We start from the raw sequence: 18,848 nt of genomic DNA, 5'->3' as shown, positions 1-18,848 counted from the left end.
CGCGAGCCCTCTGCAAGGATCATTTAGCATCTAGATCTTGTAAATATTGGGGAATTTAGCCAGCTATAAAATCCAGAGAGGTGGGGGGGGGGGGAGAGAGGGAGAGGTGGTGGGGAGGAGGGGGGGGGGGGAGAGGATGCTGGGTTTAAATTAACAGATCCTGCATTGCAGGAAGTGCAATGATGTGTAAAATTAAATGCAGCTGTTGAAAAGCAAAGGAAAAAATATCACTTCAAATAAAAGAAAAGAAGTCTTTTAAGAAGCAAATACCTCCGATTCCACCGCTGTAATGTGTACGTGATCTTTTCAGCCGCAGGCCTCTGGTATTTCACAGTTTAGTTTTGTGCGTGCGAGTGTCCACCTTTGCCTTTTGCTTTGCACTGTTGTGGATGGACCTTAAAGCGTGGACAACTTTAACATATTTGCATGAAATTCTATTCAAGAAACGCAGTTTCTTTTTTTAAAATCACAATTGGAATGTAAGAGGGTGGATTAATAGTAGCACTAATGATCTGCACACAGCGGTTTTTATCCTGTGTAAGAAAATGTAACATTTTGCAATAACGACTTTTACGGTAACTTACCTTTGAAGCGGTTAAAACGTACATTTTGTTCACCTGGCTGTATTTTCAAAGATCAATTCACAGCATTATTTTGGTTTTTGAGCAGCCCATGTCTCCGATAACGGCAAAATCAAATGAAAATGCCCTGTCTCCTCTCAAAACTGAATACAATGTTGCCCTGACGTTGTTAAGAGTGGTATTTCTGATAATTCAATTTTAAAACACAACTCCGGATTTCCTGACTTGCACTTCTGCCCACGAACTCAGAAACTCAATATATTCCCTATTATCACTCTGCAGAACGCCTTTAAAGCAAAACTTTTTTTTAAACGTTACAAGTCTTTTTGATTTGATTTGGCTACAGCCCGTTTCTGTGCGTTATGTGTCTCATGACTGTAGTCGTGGAATTTTTTTGTTGTCGGCATTTTTGACACGCAGACCTTCACAAAGAATTCAGCTGTCTAGAACTTCATACTTTTCAAAAGCGCATATTCTTCAGAAAAAAAAACCGTGAGAGAGAGAATATTTAAACCAAAAGTAATCCTTTTGGCGCTGTGAGTCGGCTAATGCCATCAATACAAACAATGGACGACGGAAGACTCTGATGTGATCGATAATGTAATTAAAGATTCAGAGGGTTGACAACAGCGGGAATGATGGACTAACGAATTTGACTTCGACCATCGTCGGGGTTTTAATGACTCGGGCCACATAGCCAAGGTGATCTCCGCCTCGAAACATTTTTAACCAAATGCTGGACCAAATTAAAGCGTTCCGGATTTGTGTTCTTTTAAAAAAGTTCTTGATGATTATGGAAAGAAGCCACTTAAGTCATTTTTAGACACTCAATCCTTCCGTTTTTCTACGGAGAAAAAAAAATTAGATATATAATGACATACAATGAGCCTCAAGCAAATGGGACACATTTAAAAGTCGTACGTACTAGTAGGCTGTATACATGGGCTACACAAAAGCTGAATTTTCATTTCCAAAGCAAATTTGATGTTCCTTGTTTTAGATGCACTGTGAAAGTTCAGCAGCATTTCATCAGGGAAAATCTTGAAGTGAACAATTTTAATTAATTGGTATTGTAAATTAAAATCACCTATTCTTCCCGGCTCTGTGTTTTTACCAAAATAGCACAATTCTAAACATGTCCTCAATATAACCCTGCACGCAAACACATTCCCCCACACAGCTAAAAAGAGCAATGTCATAAACTGAAATAACCCATGTCAAGTAACGTTTCCAATAAGTATTTTATCATCAATACTTGCGGGTTTTTAAATAAAATAATACCCTTATTATTTCTAGTGCATAGCTCTTTACTGGCAAACGTTTGAAAAATGTATCCCACTTTGAAAATTTATAGACCTTTGAATGTGCTGCAACGGGCAAGGAACAATTGAATTGTAAAATGCCTCCGTGTAAAATACAAATTATTTGAACGTAACGGTTTTTATCTAGAAATCTCTTGCACATACATTCTTAAAAATAAACTCAAGGTAGGCTGCCAGATAAACACAGCAAAACACAAAAAAGGGAAAGCAACATTTTCTTTTGCAAAACTGATGTATTTGATTATTAGAGTAAAGAATTACAGTATCTTAGCTGTTAGTAGGTATTAAACTGTAGAGAAACTGGACCCTAAAGATCTTCCAACTTTCCAAGAAAGTGCATGTAACAGTCCAAAGGTTTTCAAACCTAATACAAAAAATAAACAAACAAAAACACAACTATAATTTGTCCCCTGGTCAAGATGAACTTTGAATCGTGAGGAATATGTACATTTGTTTTAATGGAATTATTGTTCCACATCTGATATTATATACAGAAGCATCCACACAAATTTCATATTCGATGTCAACGAAGATGCTGAAACCTAGCAGCCATGTGGAATTCCAGCACTTTTTCTATATGAAACATACCTACAAGGCATTTTAAATTTTCTTCTCAGTTTAAACTACCAAGACAAAACTCCTCGAAACCCCTCCGAGCTAACAGCTGTCGTGCTTTCACCTTTACAGAAAAAGAAACGATAAAACAAATCGCAAAAAAGATGGAGGAGGAGGTAAAAAGCACAAATACAAAGAACAGTTTGGAACAAAAGCGTTAAAGTCTACAAAACAACCAGAGTAGCAGTTTTCATTTTTTAATAAAAATCAAAAACTGTTTGATAGGAAAAGGATTAAGGGCATTCTATCCCTTTTCTGCAGTCTCAATATTCATTTGTGGAAGATAAAACAATATAGCGCTGGTAGGCCTTCCAGCGCAGAACAGTGTACATTATTTACAGCTTTTTGTTTTATTAAAGATCTAATGCATTACATGAACATCAAAGGTTATGTTATATATATACTACATATATAAAATAATTTAATGCCAGGGTAAGATCATTTAACCAGACATGGTAGCAAATGCTAAGAGTCTCAAAAACACACGTTTGAAGCACTCGTACAAACCCATTCTGGTCATGGAACAGAAGACTAAAGTAACTGTTAATGCTTCCACTTGATTCCAAGCAAGGTTATAATCACTAATAAATAAGCTCTTTAAAACTATAGATGTTGTACATTGTACAAAAAGGAGAAAGCATGTCTTCTTCGCTTCTTCGTTCAGAACGTTTCAAAGGCAAGCCAGAGCCGTTCTGCTTCCCGTCTGTGCCGGCATGCGAGAGTGTGATCGGCAGGAATGCCGCACAGGCCCGTCCTAGTTGGTGACGATTTCTTTATTGTCTTCTATGAAGCGCGTGAAACGGAAGTGGGTCCCGTTTTCCGTGTTGGCCATTTTCTCCAGACCAGCCAGAGCGGTGTTGGGTTCGGCACCGTGCAGCTTCTCCAGGCTCCCCGTCAGGCCGCCAATGGGGGAGCCCCCTGCCAGTGTAGGGATCCCCCCGTTCTGAATGACCGAGATCTCGTTGGTCTTCATCGCCAGGCCGTTCGAAAAGGCGGCGGCGTACTGGTTCCAGAAGCTGGCAGGGTCTCCGGTCCCTGCCCTGGCCGCCATATCCTTTTGGAATATTTCTGGGAATTTCACAGGGTTGGTTCCTAGGAATGCCATGGGACCATCCACGGAGAGCCTGCGGCCTCGTCTAGCCGGAGCACTGTTCCACATGTGCGTCCCCATGTGAACCTGCATGGAGAACACAGAGAAGCCCCCAGTAGGCACGAGTTACAATCCTGGCCACTGTGCAGATGCAGAGGCTGCAAGAAAGTCTGCAAGATTATACCAGCGGCAGCCCTGCTCAGACAAAGTGGAAAGGAACCACTGAAAACTTAGAGAAGAAGATGCTTGCCTGGCTGGGGTGTATGGAGCAATCCCACTTCGTTTTGCTGTACTTAAGAAATGCATGCTGCTTTCAATAAGACCCTAATACTCATGTCTCCAAAGGATAGCCTTTGTGCTGTGGCTAAAATTGCAATGTCCACTTTCATTCCATTGCCCAGTATTGTATTTGACACATTTACCCTAGAAATGCCCTTTGCAAACAAGGATGGGCATCTTTTTTTATTCCAACCCCCACAGCCAGAGAAATATCTGGGGACACGGACAGAATTTTCCCCAAAAGCAATTATTCATGCGCCGATATTGACAAGACATACAGGTACCATAGGGACAAAAAAAATACATTCCATTCTGAAGTTATAGCGTATTCCTTCAGGTGGCATTTGAATTTTCACAAAACCTGTATTTAACCTCGATACATCAGGCTGCTTCTTCGGAGTAATTCACTACGTTTTCATAGGACATACTCATAATATCATCAAGCAAGAAAAAGGCTAAATGTTTTGAATCATGTTCACAAACCTCTTTTGATACCCAATTCAAATCGCGATGAAAAGCATTACATCACTCCTGCTAACATGAAAATAAAGCCACTTGCCGATTTGACAACATGTCAACAAAAGGATATGAAAGTCAACACTTGGAATGGAGAAAGGCTTCCATTAGCAATCCCATATTATTTAGGTCAATTATTTTTTTTTGTTCTAATTGGTAACAGATTTTCATAGTTGATTTAAGAAAAAAGTGCAATAGCCATCTTTTTTGGGTAGTGTTCTAAAGCTAACTCGTTCAGTTCTAAACCAGTGTGAAGAGGAGAAAGTAGATTTAACAACACATACCAGTTAATGCAGATACAAGCACAAGATACAGCATTTTCCCACTGTAACATACAATTAAATAGTATGGTATGCAACAGCACTTCAGGCACTTACACTGTGCCCACTGTCAGTATGCCAGCAAAGCAAACACACTTTATAGATTGAAGCCATTTGGATTGATAAATGCTTTTTTTTTTAAAGAGACACAAGGTTATCTTCCTACTCTATTGCTGCCATTTGTAACTTTCGGATATGATTTTTTAAATATTGTGCTCAAATATATATTGATGACATATTTACAACCAATATTATTGCCATACGTAATACAATTGATTAAATGAAGTACAAAAAACAGGAAGCAGAATCAAAATAAAAGATAAAAATTAACTTGTAATCTGCTCTTCGATATATATTTTTCTGGCTCAATCTTATCAATTAACAGCTGTTGGAAAAGAGTTTTATTGCCAGCTATATCCAGTCCCTATGCAGAAACATTACTTTGAAATTCCAGTAATTTGAGTTTTTAAAAATTTCTCAGGTTGCTTGACAAATAAGCCAAGCAGTTCATTGTCTGTGTCACAATCTAATGTCACCTGATGTGATGTTTTTTTTCTACATGGAACACAATACCGTGTTCTAAAAATACTGTCCAGCTCTAAAAGCAGTTTGTTAATAATTACATTTCTTTCTGAAAATGAAGTCACACCTTTTCCCTAATTTTACACTTGGCTGATTTGGATGTTTGCTGCCAAGTGAAACCGATCGTGTTTTTACACAGGTGTCTTTACTTATATTTCAAAGGCTACCTCAAAAAGTTTCACAAAACAAAACTGAAAACACACCAGCTTTTGTGCTATATTTTGGAGACCAGCTATGTCTGGCAAAGCTGCAGAAGCCTTTACCCTTTTCACTAAATCTTCAGCTTCCTAAATGACACATTCATTAATTAACCACAAGATTATGGGAGAGTTCCGTCAATGATCTATGTTGTTAACATCGGGTTAATATATACACTTAAAAATAATTTGGAATCAGGTATGCCTCTTTATATATGAACATCTAAATTTAATTACCAAAAAAGAAGAGCAGGCAAAAGACGCTTTGCAGATGCAGAGAGAGGAGAACTGACAATACCTTGAGGTTGCCTTTGGTGGTGAACGCTCTGCCACAGATGGTGCAAGCAAAGGGTTTCTCTCCCGTGTGGGTCCGTTCATGGATCTGCAAGGCACTGGAGGAGGAGAAGGTCTTCCCACAGGTGTTGCAGAAGTGCTGCTTGGGCGTTCGCCGTGGTGGGGCCGGGGTCAGCACTGGGGAGGTGGTGGCGGACAACGAAACCAGATTGCCGGCGGGCTCTTTGCAGTCCTGAGAGGAGAGGAATCCGTTGACCTCGGTCTTGATCAGCGATGACAAGGAGCTGGGGGCCAGGATGGAGGGGCTCTGGCTGGAAGCGATGCTGGGGGCTGAGGGCTCGAACAGCTGGCAAGGCAGGTCTCGCATCTGGTGAGTCAGCATGTGCTGCTTGAGGTTGCCCTTGGTGGAAAACCCCCGGTTACAGGCTGTGCAAATAAATGGTCTCTCTTTGGTATGGCTTCGGTAATGAATGTCCAAGGCACTCTGACAAGCGAACGTCTTGCCACAGATGTCGCACGCCGTGTTCTTGTAAGTGCCCCGATCGCGGTAGGGGAAAAGCATGGACAGGGGGTCTTTAGAGGGGTTGCAGGATGTCAGATCCAAGGCACCGCTGCTGGAAGGGGACTGGGTGAGGCCTGCATGGATGTTATCCATCTGTAAAGCTCTTTGCTGCTTTTCTTCAAAGCTGGGGGACTTGTGGTAGGCGGGCGCACTGTTGGTAGGGGAGGGCGCCTGCATGGAAGAGGTAGATTCGGAAATAGCTGGGCTCCCGGCGCTTTGGCTCTCAATGTCTCCTCCAAGGGATGACGAGTCATTGGTCATGTGGTCACCCTCGACGGATCCGTTCTCCACTGACTTCACGCTGCTGGCAGGCAGCTCTTCCACAAGCCCTTGGTTGGTCATCTTCACCTGGCTTTCTAGACTAGCAATGGCAGACAGTTCTGGCGGCATGGGAGAAGAACACAAACTGTCTTGAGAGGCATCAGCAGACTTGGGGGTATCTGGTATGCTGCTGTCGGGACAGTCCTCCATATTCTCCATGCTATCCATGTTCTCATCCGAAAAGTTTTCCAAGTCGTCAAAGTTCCTCTCATCGAAGGATCCTGTGTCGGACTCCATGGATTCTGGATAATTGTCGGGGAGGGGTGTGTTGGGAATCTGCCCACCCATGTGCATTCTGATGTGCTGCTGCAGCACAACTGCATTGGTGAACTTCTTCTGGCAGATGGGGCAAGAGTGCTGGACCCTCAATGGGGGCATGGCACGGTGTACACTGTAGTGAGTTTTTAGGTTCCCTTTCGTTGTGAACGCCCTGCCACAGATTTTGCACTTGAAAGGCCTCTCTCCTGTGTGAGTGCGGTAGTGCATTTTCAGAGCGCTCTGGCAGCTCAGAACCCGGTGACAGATCACGCACTCGTTTGGGTCAGTCACCTTCTTGTCGATGTTCTCCACCAGCTGCTGGAGCTTGGACGTTTCAGACGCTTGGGTGGGATCCAGGAGACCTCCAAAGGGGAACTTTGCTTTGAACTGCTCGGACATGAGTGGCATGAGGGGATTGGTGGCCATGGGGGGGCTGTTGCTGAAGCCCAGGTCTGCTGTGCAGTCCTGGGCAGAGCTAATACTCACATTGGTAAGGGAGTTCGAATGTTGGTTGCGGTCTTCTGTTTTCCCATCTGAGGTAGGCAGGGTGCCGCCCTCACCCTCTTCTGATACACCATCATTGCTTTTACCAGATGGCTCCACTGCACCTGAGTCACTTTTCACAGAGCTGGCAGGGCTGGTTATTGAGATGGGGTGATTCTCCTCCTTTTTGATGAAGGGTGGCAAACTGGGAATTGTCGGTGGGAGTAACAGACCAACAGAAGTGGTCAGGGTGGACAGAACTGGCTTACTGTCTAGCCAGCTAGTTATTGGCTTCTCTGGGGGCATGGACATCCCATAGGGAATACCTGTACTGGTTGGAATATTGTCCAAATGTTCTGGGACTGGGTAAGGATTCATTTGAATATGAGGGTACTTCTCTTTATGCCGCTGGAAGTGAACCTTCAAATTCCCCCGGGTTGAGAAACGGTTCCCACAGATGTTGCATTTGTAGGGTCTCTCTCCAGTGTGAGACCGCAAGTGGATCTGCAAGGCACTGTCGCTCCCAAACACCTTGGCACAAAACCTGCACTTGTGTTTGAAGAAAGCCTCTTCTGAGCTGCTTTTGGGTTCAAAGGAGGTCACGTTAGGCGGTTTGCCCTTCCTCTGCTGGGCTAGGGCAGCCAAAGAGTTCAGGTCCTCCACAGTTGTGCCGACACTGGGCAGAGGGTTGGGGAACATGGGATTGCCAGGAGGGGGCTGAGGTAGAAGTGGGTTTGCGGCAGGGCTTAACAAGCTACCTATTCCGAAAGCTGGTGTGGATGATTTCGCTATTGATGGGTTGCTGAGCTGAGGGTGCAGGGTTCCGGCGTGAGCGGGCAGTTTGTCAGAGGTCTGGGCGTTGACTGCCGATGCCACCAGGGCACCGATGCTCTGAGATGATGCGCTGCCTGGGGGCACCATGCTGCTGCCAGGGTTGCTCTGAGGTAGCTGTGCTGCTGTCGTCAGTTGCTTCAGGCTGCTTATGCTCGCAGACTGACTGGCCAGGCTCTGTGCTAATCCTGCAGCGGCAGCCAGCTGCTGGGAGAGATGCGAGCTGAGAGTGGTCAGGGGGTTGCCGGACGTCCCTAACGTCCCCGGAGACGAGCTGGAGGGCACGGGCATTTCGCCGTTTTGAGAGGCCAGCAACAATATCTGGTGACGGATTTGCTCAATGAGCTGCAGCTGGTGGATCTGCTGCTGCTGCAGAGCCAGAAGCTGCTCCATGAGGGCAGGGATGGCAACTTTGCTGCTGCCGTTTGAGCGGGCTTCTTGTGAGAACTGGGCCACGGCCACCTTAGTGCTTTGCAGGTTTTCGATTATCACGTTGCTGTTAATCACGGAGAATTTTCCCAGTTCCGTCAGATTACCTAGATGAGGTAGAGATGTCGAGACAGCTGAGGTTCCCACGGCTGGGCCGGCGCTGCTGCCCATGCTGTTGTTGTTGCTGATGGAGCTGCTGCTACTGGTACTGCTGCTGCTGCAGACGTCGCCACTGTGGCTGCTGTTAATTCCGGATGCATCCACGTTCATGGATTCCTCTTTGTCGAGGGCGTTATGCTCCGAAAGGTCACTGCAGTCTACTTGATCTGCGTTATTAACTGTGTCATTCATCTGCTCATCAGGATTATCCGAAGGGGAGCTGGGAGAGAATGTTTCGGAAGGGGAGGCTGGATTTTCATTTACTATCAGAACTAATTGATTCTTAGTGCAATTCTTCTTGTGTTGTAGGAGATCTGATAGTTCAAAGAACTCGGCGCAACATCTGCTGCAGACGTGGGCATCGTTGTCCTTACTGGGGGGGTGCTCTGAGCTGGTCTCCATGTCTCCTGAAACATAGGAAATGGGGAGGGGGGAGACAAAGGATTAGTGATTAGAAAGATGTAGCAGAGGAGAGCAGGGCATCTACCAGTTTAGATTCCTTGGCAGTTCATGGTGCGGGTTTCTGTTTGGTTAGCCCATCCTCCACTTAACAACAACAGCTGAAACAACGGCAGTAAAAACAGGTTGATACTGAGCAATGAAGAGGAGAATAAAATGCTAAATCAATACCACTTCTAGCACTTCTAGTATTGCTTAAAAGTGATCTTTAAAGATGTACGTGTGGGTTTCATCAATCCAGCTGTCTTAGATAATCATTTTCTTCGGATAATCCATCAAAATATAAAATACTATGAACTGAAGACATTGGGGCTTAATGAAATTCCATAGAGGAGTATTGATTTCCAATATTTCATACTCTTCATTGTCTAGTTGTCCACTGGGCGCAAATCAACCATTTGAAGGACTTATTAGACTTTCAAGTTGCTGTCAACTTTGCTCATTTTCAACCAACTTAGAGACATCTTCGACAGTTTATCCCTGTCACTAAACTAATTTGTAGCCATTCAGGCTGCAATCAGTGGCTGACAAGAACAACAGAGGTTCTGCTATCTAGATAGCTTGTGTCACAACCACTTGGACCCTCCCTGGACTGGGGTTAATTTTGATTCGAGTGAAAATTATAGCTGTCACCATCAAATAAATGTTTGTACAAAAAAACCCATAAAACCGCTTCGATTTTAATTTGATGATTAAAAAATCAAGACTTTAGGGGGATTAAAGCATAAACACGCCAGTTTATAACTAATGTATTATATTATAGAAACTGTAGAGCGCCCTACAAAGCAGGTTATTTTTTAAAAAAGTGGAAAATTCCACTTGGTGCATGATTTCCAAACTGTTAATGCAGAAAAAAACAAACAGATTTTGTCATCTATTGTTCCAAAAAACTATCTGAAAGAGTCAGCTACAGCAATAAAGGCTCTTGCTGTGCGCTTAGATGTTTTAGAGAAATCAAAAAACCCGATCTAGTCTAAGAAGGCTTCTTTAAAATAAAACAAAAGGTTTAAATAACTGTTTCAGAAAAAAAAATATAGACTCTCATTAACTGAAAAGAAATCAAAATAATTTCGGGAAGTTGAATTAAGTCAATTTAAAAAAAATCACATAAGTTCTCATAGATGTTGTTTGGGCAAAACAGACATATTTGTATTCAGATAGGACGATTACATATTTAACTAAATTGAATTTGTTCTAAAATGAAAATATACAAATCTCTTTAGAAAATGACCAAGTAATAAACAGAACAAAATGATTTTGCGTGTTATCACGGGTTTTTAAAATAAATGAAAATGAAATGAAAAAGGAAACTTTTTACTATCCCGCTGGAGGATTAATTCAATTTTGCAAACGCGGCAACTGTAGAAATGGCTCTTCTCCCCTGCTAGGACCTTTTTAAAACTAGAATTTTGCTATTTAACATATTAGTTGATTTACAAATTGTTACTGAAAGCATTTTCTCGGAATCCATTCACAGCCTTTATGGTTGCTGTGGCTCTCTACATTTATATCAGTGCGAGGATTCATTTGCAAATTAAACACAAAACTCTCTGACCCCCTCCTATTCAAGAGCAGCATGGCTTCCCATTGTTTACACAGCATGAGAACACCAGGGTCTTCTGCACAATACTGTGTGGTCATCTTAGTGGGCTCTGAAAGCAGATCTTGTTTAATTCAGAGATTACCTTCCTTCAGTGCTTCTCTGTGCCGAAAAATCACATAGCACAAAGTTGCCATGACAGTAAAAGCCGGCCTCACACAACTAAACCGCAGAAAGGGAAGAAGCTACTTTCAATAACTTTCAATATTGACAGTGATTTTAGGTGTAAGTTGCTAGGACTTTTTGATTTTACAGAAAGGAGGTGTGTTACGTTTGCAAATCACCAGTCCCTACAGTGGTGTGCCATGGATACTATAAAAACTTTCGCTGAAAGGGGAAAAATTCTTCCTCAAACATCATTCTCGACCTTGATACGCTACAATACTTTGTGGTCTGATTTCGCAGAAATTTGTTTTGCATCCAAACAGCTGTGTTTTACACACAGAGATACTTACATAAAAAACACATCACCATTATATTAAAAATTAGTATAAAATTACGTAAAAGACATCAACCTATATGTAGTCCTAACACACACAACTCCTTACAGGAATCCACATAGCTTACTAGAACCTATAAGTTTACTTCCCTCACAATCACCCTTAAGCCCCTATAATTGCCCATTACCCCTTTTGGGTTTCTGTACAGAACCACTGACTGCATGATCTCAAACATATTTGTATTAAATTTACCACAGTAAAAAGTAAAATTCGGACAATCTAGATTAAAACTGATATATAGGCCTATATGATATATACATAAACAAAGCACTATACTCTATATTCAAGTGCTAAGCACCACTATAAATAAAGACCAGAAGCACTAGGATGAGTTTGTACAATAATTCATTACTTAAAGAAAAACATTCTGCTTTCATATTTTAAATAAGCCATTTTTATAGTATCCAAAAGAATAATTAAAACACCCAATGTGTCTAAGGTTGAAATACGTCGAAAACTGTTCTGTACCATGAAAATAGAAACATTACTTTGCAGTAATATTATCTTGGGCTGAGAAAAATGACACAAAAACACAAAAAGAGAATTGCCGCGTCTACAGTAATATTTCACCTATGCTGTATCGCTACATTCAAACACTAAATGCTGCATTCTCAATTTAAATTGTGTTTAGCATACCTGTGCATTTTAGATTAATGAAAAATAATTATTTTTAACCGGATTATAGTTAAAAAAGCTTGAGTCTCACCTAGACAGCTCTGCACACACAAATAACAGAACTTAGTCCTGAACAAATCTCAGATCTGTCTATTATTTTTCCAGGTTTGAGTAGTCTTCCATTAAGATTTCTGTGAAACACAGGTAATTTGTAAGTGCTGTTATGGAGGTAATTGTCTTGGTTTAACCTTCTGATCTGTGTTGCACATCAAGGAAGCATCTAACACATTGAAAGAAACACCCTCCTTACAAAGGTGGAAATCAACAGCACTTAAAACACGCTCACATTTGGTTAAAATTATTTAATTATGAGTTATACTTCATCGGTTCATGATATTTTTTAAAACAATCTGGCAAATCTATAGCTTTTCAAATTATCCGATGTAAGATACACCTCTGTGCAACAGATCCCAGGCATCTTTGTCAAATCTGATATAAAATAAAATCCAGCTCCTGGATTCATGTATGTACAGGACAACAGCTTTCTTAAAAAAAAGACTATGAAGACACAAAAAAACAGATTAGGGAAGATTAACACACATCTTGTCTGTCTACATTTGAAATCTTTCTCAGGAGAAACCAGATTTTTTAAATGAAATACTCCTTGTTAAGCTTTGTGCAACCAAGATGTAATTATATTGTTTTTGCTTGTGTCCATATATTAAGAAACCAAAAAATACAGAACTTCGAAAAGTACTTTATGCAGAAGACAAAGGCAATGCAACTTCAAAAACAGCATTAGTTCCAAATTAGAGTTTTTAACTCTTTCTCTCTCACGGTGCCTCATTAACCATTTTTTAAAAACACATTTTGACTTTTATTTCAGCATTATAGAAGCCTGTAGTGCCTGTTTCTCTCTCACACACATATAAATCCTTTTCATGTCAAAACAGATACTCTAATACATCAATGACAGGATTCAGCCAAGAACTAAAGCAAATTATACACTTTAAAAAAAACTTTAAAAACATGACAAGGTGTTATTGAAAAGACTAAAATAATGTGACAAACTCCACCTACAGCTTTGGACTAATTTAGATTTAGTAGTCTTCTGTGTTAGAATGGATTAGCCTTGAACTGCAACGGTACACTACTTTCCATGCAAACTGCACAGTACCGTCGTCTATCGCTACTTGATCACAGCACAGCAGAGAGAAACACCAGCTTATCAGGCCTCTGAGAAGGTGAAAACAACAAACGACAAATTAGGTACGGAGAGATGGGGGGGAAAAAAGAAATAGGAAAAAAGATCATAGATAATGAGTTGATACATTACTGTGTACTTCTGATACACTGCTGCTGCCACTTGTGACTTTACAAAACAGCCGCAACGTCCCTCTCCAGAGCTTGCAGAGAGGAACAGCTGTAACTGGATGAATCCCACTGAACACTAGATGGGGTTCCACTATAGCTGCAACTTCCATGAAAAGAATTCAGCTCCCAGCTCTGTTCCACTGACACGTTTAAAGAAAGAAAAAAAAAGTGCTCCTTAAGGCTACGTCTAAACTTCGACTATATAAACATTGGCAAAAGAACGTGAAACTAAATCCCTATTGTTTGCAAGCTGTAAGGGTTCTGTGCGAGCCACCCTATTAGTCTCCCCCTTGAGGGTCTTCTCAGCAAAGGTGAAAAGGGGGAACTAGTGACGATACAACAACAGCATTGATAAGGCCCCTCCGAAACAAGTCACTTCATTCCTGCCAAGCGGCGGGACAGCTGTCCTGGCACTGAGTCCTGGGGGTCAATAACAAGGTACCGGAGTACATACAGTGCTCTGAACTTCCTCACCTTTAGACAGAGGGAGGTGGACAAAGGTTAAAACAGCAGCGTGTCAGCGTCTGCCCGCGATCCCTGCCCCGCAGAACTGCTGCAGACGACTCCCAAGACTTTCATCTTACTGCACAAGCACAACACGCCGCATCTACTGCCCGGTCATTTTACAGACATCTAGCTGAAACTGTCGCCCCGAGAGCTTCAGATCTAGGAGTTTCTCCAGAATACATTTTTTTAAATACCTCAAAACAGAAACAACAATGAAAACACGCAGCGCCTGTAAGGACTAAATGAATACATGTCGTCATCGTTTGGAGCAATCACTGCACCGATCTTCTGTAAAACTTTGAAGTAACTTCCGCAATTGATGATAGAAAAAGCACGTCTTTATGAAAAACACTACTGCTACAAGTAAATAAAACTACTGCCACAACGGACTGTCAAATTCATTTACCAGGAGGTTTTAGTAGTGAAAAATTAATTTCTCCTTCACCCGGCTTTTAACGTGCTCTGGAAAAAAAATGGCCCAGGTGGGAACAAAACACTTCTTAAGACTGCTAAGAAAAAAAATAAGAATTTCAAAATCTTAATTTCCAATTCCTTGGCACAACGAACCACATTTAAATGACAAAAATACCCGAACTGTAATTATATATCTTTAAATAGAATTTTAAAGTCTCAACGTCGGTTTACGAAAGTGACACCGGCCGTAAATCATAAAAAAATGCAAACTTAACTTTACCTGGACGAATATAGCTTATGAGTTATGGGGATATTACAGTGACTGATTTTTTGGGGTTACAATTTAAAGCCCGCTTCGATGTGTGTATGTAAATACAGAGAAATTGCAATTCACAATACAATGGAAAATATCTAAATAAAAATGACCTAGTTTGTTTTTACAGAAATGTAACGAGAAATAAAAAAAATAATGATACCGCAATTAAAAGCATGAACACTATTGGGAAATTTTTAAACTAATGAAGCTTTTCAGTGCACTGATCCTGGATTATGCTGCATTGTAGCAACCAGTGGGTAACACTTAAAAGCTTTCCTGCTTTGAACGAAGAGATACAGTGTGCCAATCTACAACTGTGCCATTATTCTCCCTAACACTGGAACTATAGGCTGTACAACGTGATAAGTGCTTGGGATGTTCTCTTCCTACGGGACACCTGACTACCATGCTGTTTAAACAAAAAGTACAAAACAAAAACAAAAAAAAACACCTTAAAATTTAGAAGTTATTTCTTCAGAAGAGTATATATGATTAATAATCCTCTACTACTCGTCAACAACGACAGAAAAGTAATCTTCAGTGTAATCAGGAGTTTTTACCATTCGTTTTTTTATCCCTTTCTTTATCAAAACTTTTTTGTTGTTATTGTCGTTTCTGTTGATTCCGAATATTGTGTTTAAAGGAAAGAGATTCGAAATGATTTTATTTAGTAAAACTATAGCCTGTGCTCACGCTCTGTAGCTTACATTTGGAAACAATATGGAAAATCGAATCAAAAGGCTTAAATTATCTAGAAAATTGCTTGATCTTGTTTAGATACGAAAAACTGAAACCTTACCACATCAAAGAGCCTTATCAAAAATCGTCGTGAGGAGCTCCAATAGAAACCATCAGAGAAAGCTAAAACTATACATATATTTATACATGTATATTCTCTGTACAGTCTGAAGACTACATATAATTGATGCCGTCCACAGAGCGAATGTTGTGCAAATTCTTAAACTAAAATGGAATGTCTTTGTACCTCTGTCAATCTACACTGACCACGACGCCCTTTAAAGATCACATGTTATCAAAGGTCCAGGCAGAAGTTTAGAATTATTGCGTAATTAACATCACTTCGCTTATCAACGTATAGCAAATGTTGCTTTTGCCCTTACTTTGTGATTGTGCGATTCAAAGGAATGTATTAAACGCTTTGAATTATCAGACCTCTGGCGCTGCGAACTTTGGAAAAAGGTTAAGGCAGAAATCGTGGACTAATTCAAAAGAGGTGTCCGCTAAATCGAGTGGTCTGTGGAGATCAGTTGTTGAAACAATTTAGCTCGAATGTTTTTTTTTTAACAGAAGGGGGGTTGATAGAAATGATTTAAAAACGATTAAGATCACAGCCTACTAATGCAAGTAGATTACGTCTAGGCTTTAAGAAATACGGGACACAAGTTTTATTTTTCCCCTCAATTTTGACCTAGCAGATGAACGCCTAACTAACGAAAGGCATCAAACAGTTCCTGGACCTCAAGCTGCAAATCGTGTTATGACGAATCTGTTTAATAAGTAACTTTCCAAATATTTGGGCCGTTGATTTCGCGGTGGATGTCGTGGAGTAAGTCGACAGAGGAGGGAAGTGGTGTGTTTTAGAAAGCGGCGCATCAGCTAAACTCACAACAAATTCCCTAAAACTACAATATTTTGCAATATGGGGGTTTGGAACAAGAGTTTATAACGCGATTGACAGAGCGAGAAGGCAAAGACTCCATTTACTAAGGATAAGATGAACACGGTGGATTACTTTTCTATATTTTACCCCCAAAAAACATAATTTCCCAAATTAAAATCTCTGACAAAGACTTTTCTGTAAACAAGCTCGAGTTAGTTTCCACACAGCGACCGGGTGTTTTACACTGGGCGTTCTTTTCGGATCACTAAAAGTTCGGAAGATTACACGCTCTTAGAAGAAAAACTCTGAACTTTGCTTCATAACAAGCATTTATTTTCATCTGAAATAACGAGTCCGCCTTTTTCAAAACTATCACAAATTCCCAAATAATTACATAATTTGAAAAAAAATAAAAAAAATATGTATTTCTGATCTCTGGTTTATTTTCTGCTTTTTTTTTTTAAAAAAAAAGTCTGTTGCGAGTTTTCTCCCGTCTTGTTGGGTAGCGGGGGGAAGTTCGGTCCCAGGTTTGCAGTTCAGGGTGTCAAAACCAAACCTGAACGCGGCGGTTTAAAAGCCAGACCAGGTCGAGATTAAATTGGTTTCTTTTTTATATCAAAAATAATAGTTAAACTGTAAGGTAAGAAGTTGTGCCGTAGGGTCTCGGTTCCTTAACTTCGACACGAAGTTGACGAGAGCTGTTTTGGCCACAGTAACACGACTGAGGACAAAAGCGTAGTGGTCTTTTCCATCACTATAGAAGTCTGCAGCCGATCACCGGAGGTCTTCGCTCCGATTCACAAAAAAGACAAGAGGCAGCGATTCATCCTTCGGGCGAGGGAAAACAAATGCACACTAAACTGAAAAACGATCTAATCGTATACATGTAAACCTGGACCGTATGGTTACGTGAGACACGAATCTGAACAATCAAGTGCAGGTAAATGGAAAATAAGATGAAATTCAGAGACGTGCACAGAAGCTCCGTATGTTCACTGTTTTCTAACATGTTCCCTAGGAGGCTTTGCGGAACTTCTGTGTTTATGAAAAAGCACGTTGCTGCCTTTCATATAAAGACAAACTGTATCAAGTAGCACTCTTGCCTGAAAACACATTACAGCGACACTTTTTTAAATCGTCCATCGCGGCTTGTGGGGACCGGTGTCACCCCAAACTGCCTGAAATCAGAAGTTCCTGTTGCGCTTATGTACAAATGCCAAACCCGGAGAAAAACGCCAAAAAAAAAACCCAACGGAATCGCGAAGAGGCGCAGAAAAGCAGAGCAGCGTGATCTAATTGAAGTTTTCTTTTAAAGTTAAGTTGCCATGTTTGGTAGCTCGGACTTACCATTGTGCTCGGGTAAGGGCAGATGGGGGTCCGATTGGAAATGTTGTGGCTTCGCCTGTTTCCTCCGCGACATGCTGGCTCACACATCAGCCAGGGCAGAATAAAAAATTACTAAAAAATCTTCTCAAAATTACGGAAATCGAGCCCATCCACCGCGCATGTGTCCTGCTATAATTATGATTATCAATAATGCTTTGCGATTAATCATACAGGGGCTCTTTGAAAGGCGATTGGCACCTCGCCAGCCCCCTATTCAAATGAAGTCTCTTTAATCAATTAGCTCCTGATTTGCTGGGGACTCTTGTCTCTCTCCCAGCTCCCACCCAATGAGTTGATCCGTGTTAAGGAAAGGCAGGATTTTCCTACTCTGTTTAGATACAGTTTAACCCTTCTTAGCAAACAGCTGGGGACGGCAGGCGGCTTATCTCCTCTACTATTGGAATGCCACAGACAGAGCCTTCTGCTCCTGCTCGCTCCCCAGTATCTTTCCTAGTGATTAAATGTTAACCAAGCCTACATGAGTTAAAATATATTTAGCTGACAGGAGGCGACTGTAGCGAAACATCCGAGGGCGCACGCATACAGTGCAGTGTGCCCAGACTACACTAGCTTAGCTAGCCTTTTTTATTTTTTTTCTCTCTTGCGCGTTTTGGAGTTTTTCAGATTTCCATTAAGTCATTGTCTCTTTAGGTCTTGCAGGATGACATTAAAAAACGCCGCTGGGATCTCTGCGCGTTACTTTTCTAAATGTGTGGAAGAAAAGAGAGAAAAAAAAAACAGGTCGACTTGACCACAATTTTTTTTTTTTCAGTTACTTCAATCGCGCAGTCACGATGCCTCGGCAGTCCAGGGAAGGTCGCGAATATCCCAATCGGTTTCCGAGCACTTTTGATTATCGCCGTATCACGAAACACGTTTTTTCCTCACTTTCGCCGCACGCTACGTTGAGCGAACAAACAAACTTTAAGGGCCCGCTTGCACCGTTGGGAAAATCGGACGGCCCAGCCCCTCCGCGCTGCCATTGGCCGCCGGCCGCCTCTATCAGCCCCGCGGAGGCGCTGGCTGTGCGAGAGAGAGAGAGCGCGTTGGAGGTTGAGGAGGAGAGCGAGAGGGGTGGACTAGCGAGCTGCTCCACAGAGATCTCGTCTAACCGTTTGCAGTCAACCCTAACTTTTTTTTTTTTGTTGTTGGGTTCGGCGAATGCGTTTCTCCTTTTAAAGTTTTTTTATTCACGTTTGCTTTACAATTCTTAAATC

General features: G+C 41.5%; 1 protein-coding gene across 1 annotated transcript; it reads right to left on the bottom strand.

Annotated features, from left to right (window-relative positions):
* Nucleotides 1-2,116: 2,116 nt before the first annotated feature.
* On the bottom strand, nt 2,117-18,086 carry sall1a (spalt-like transcription factor 1a). Its single transcript, XM_088938814.1, has 3 exons — nt 17,593-18,086; nt 5,801-9,246; nt 2,117-3,695 (listed from the first exon to the last, which is right to left on the bottom strand). Exons 1-3 carry the CDS (start codon nt 17,663-17,665, stop codon nt 3,273-3,275), a joined length of 3,942 nt encoding a protein of 1,313 aa, XP_088794940.1. The 5' UTR covers nt 17,666-18,086; the 3' UTR covers nt 2,117-3,272.
* Nucleotides 18,087-18,848: the final 762 nt, after the last annotated feature.

Source organism: Atractosteus spatula, chromosome 21 (genome assembly GCF_055471065.1).
Source record: "Atractosteus spatula isolate fAtrSpa1 chromosome 21, fAtrSpa1.hap1, whole genome shotgun sequence".
NCBI classification, from domain to species: domain Eukaryota; kingdom Metazoa; phylum Chordata; class Actinopteri; order Semionotiformes; family Lepisosteidae; genus Atractosteus; species Atractosteus spatula.
Note: the sequence above shows the minus strand (reverse complement) of the source record. Positions and strands in the feature narration are given on the sequence as shown.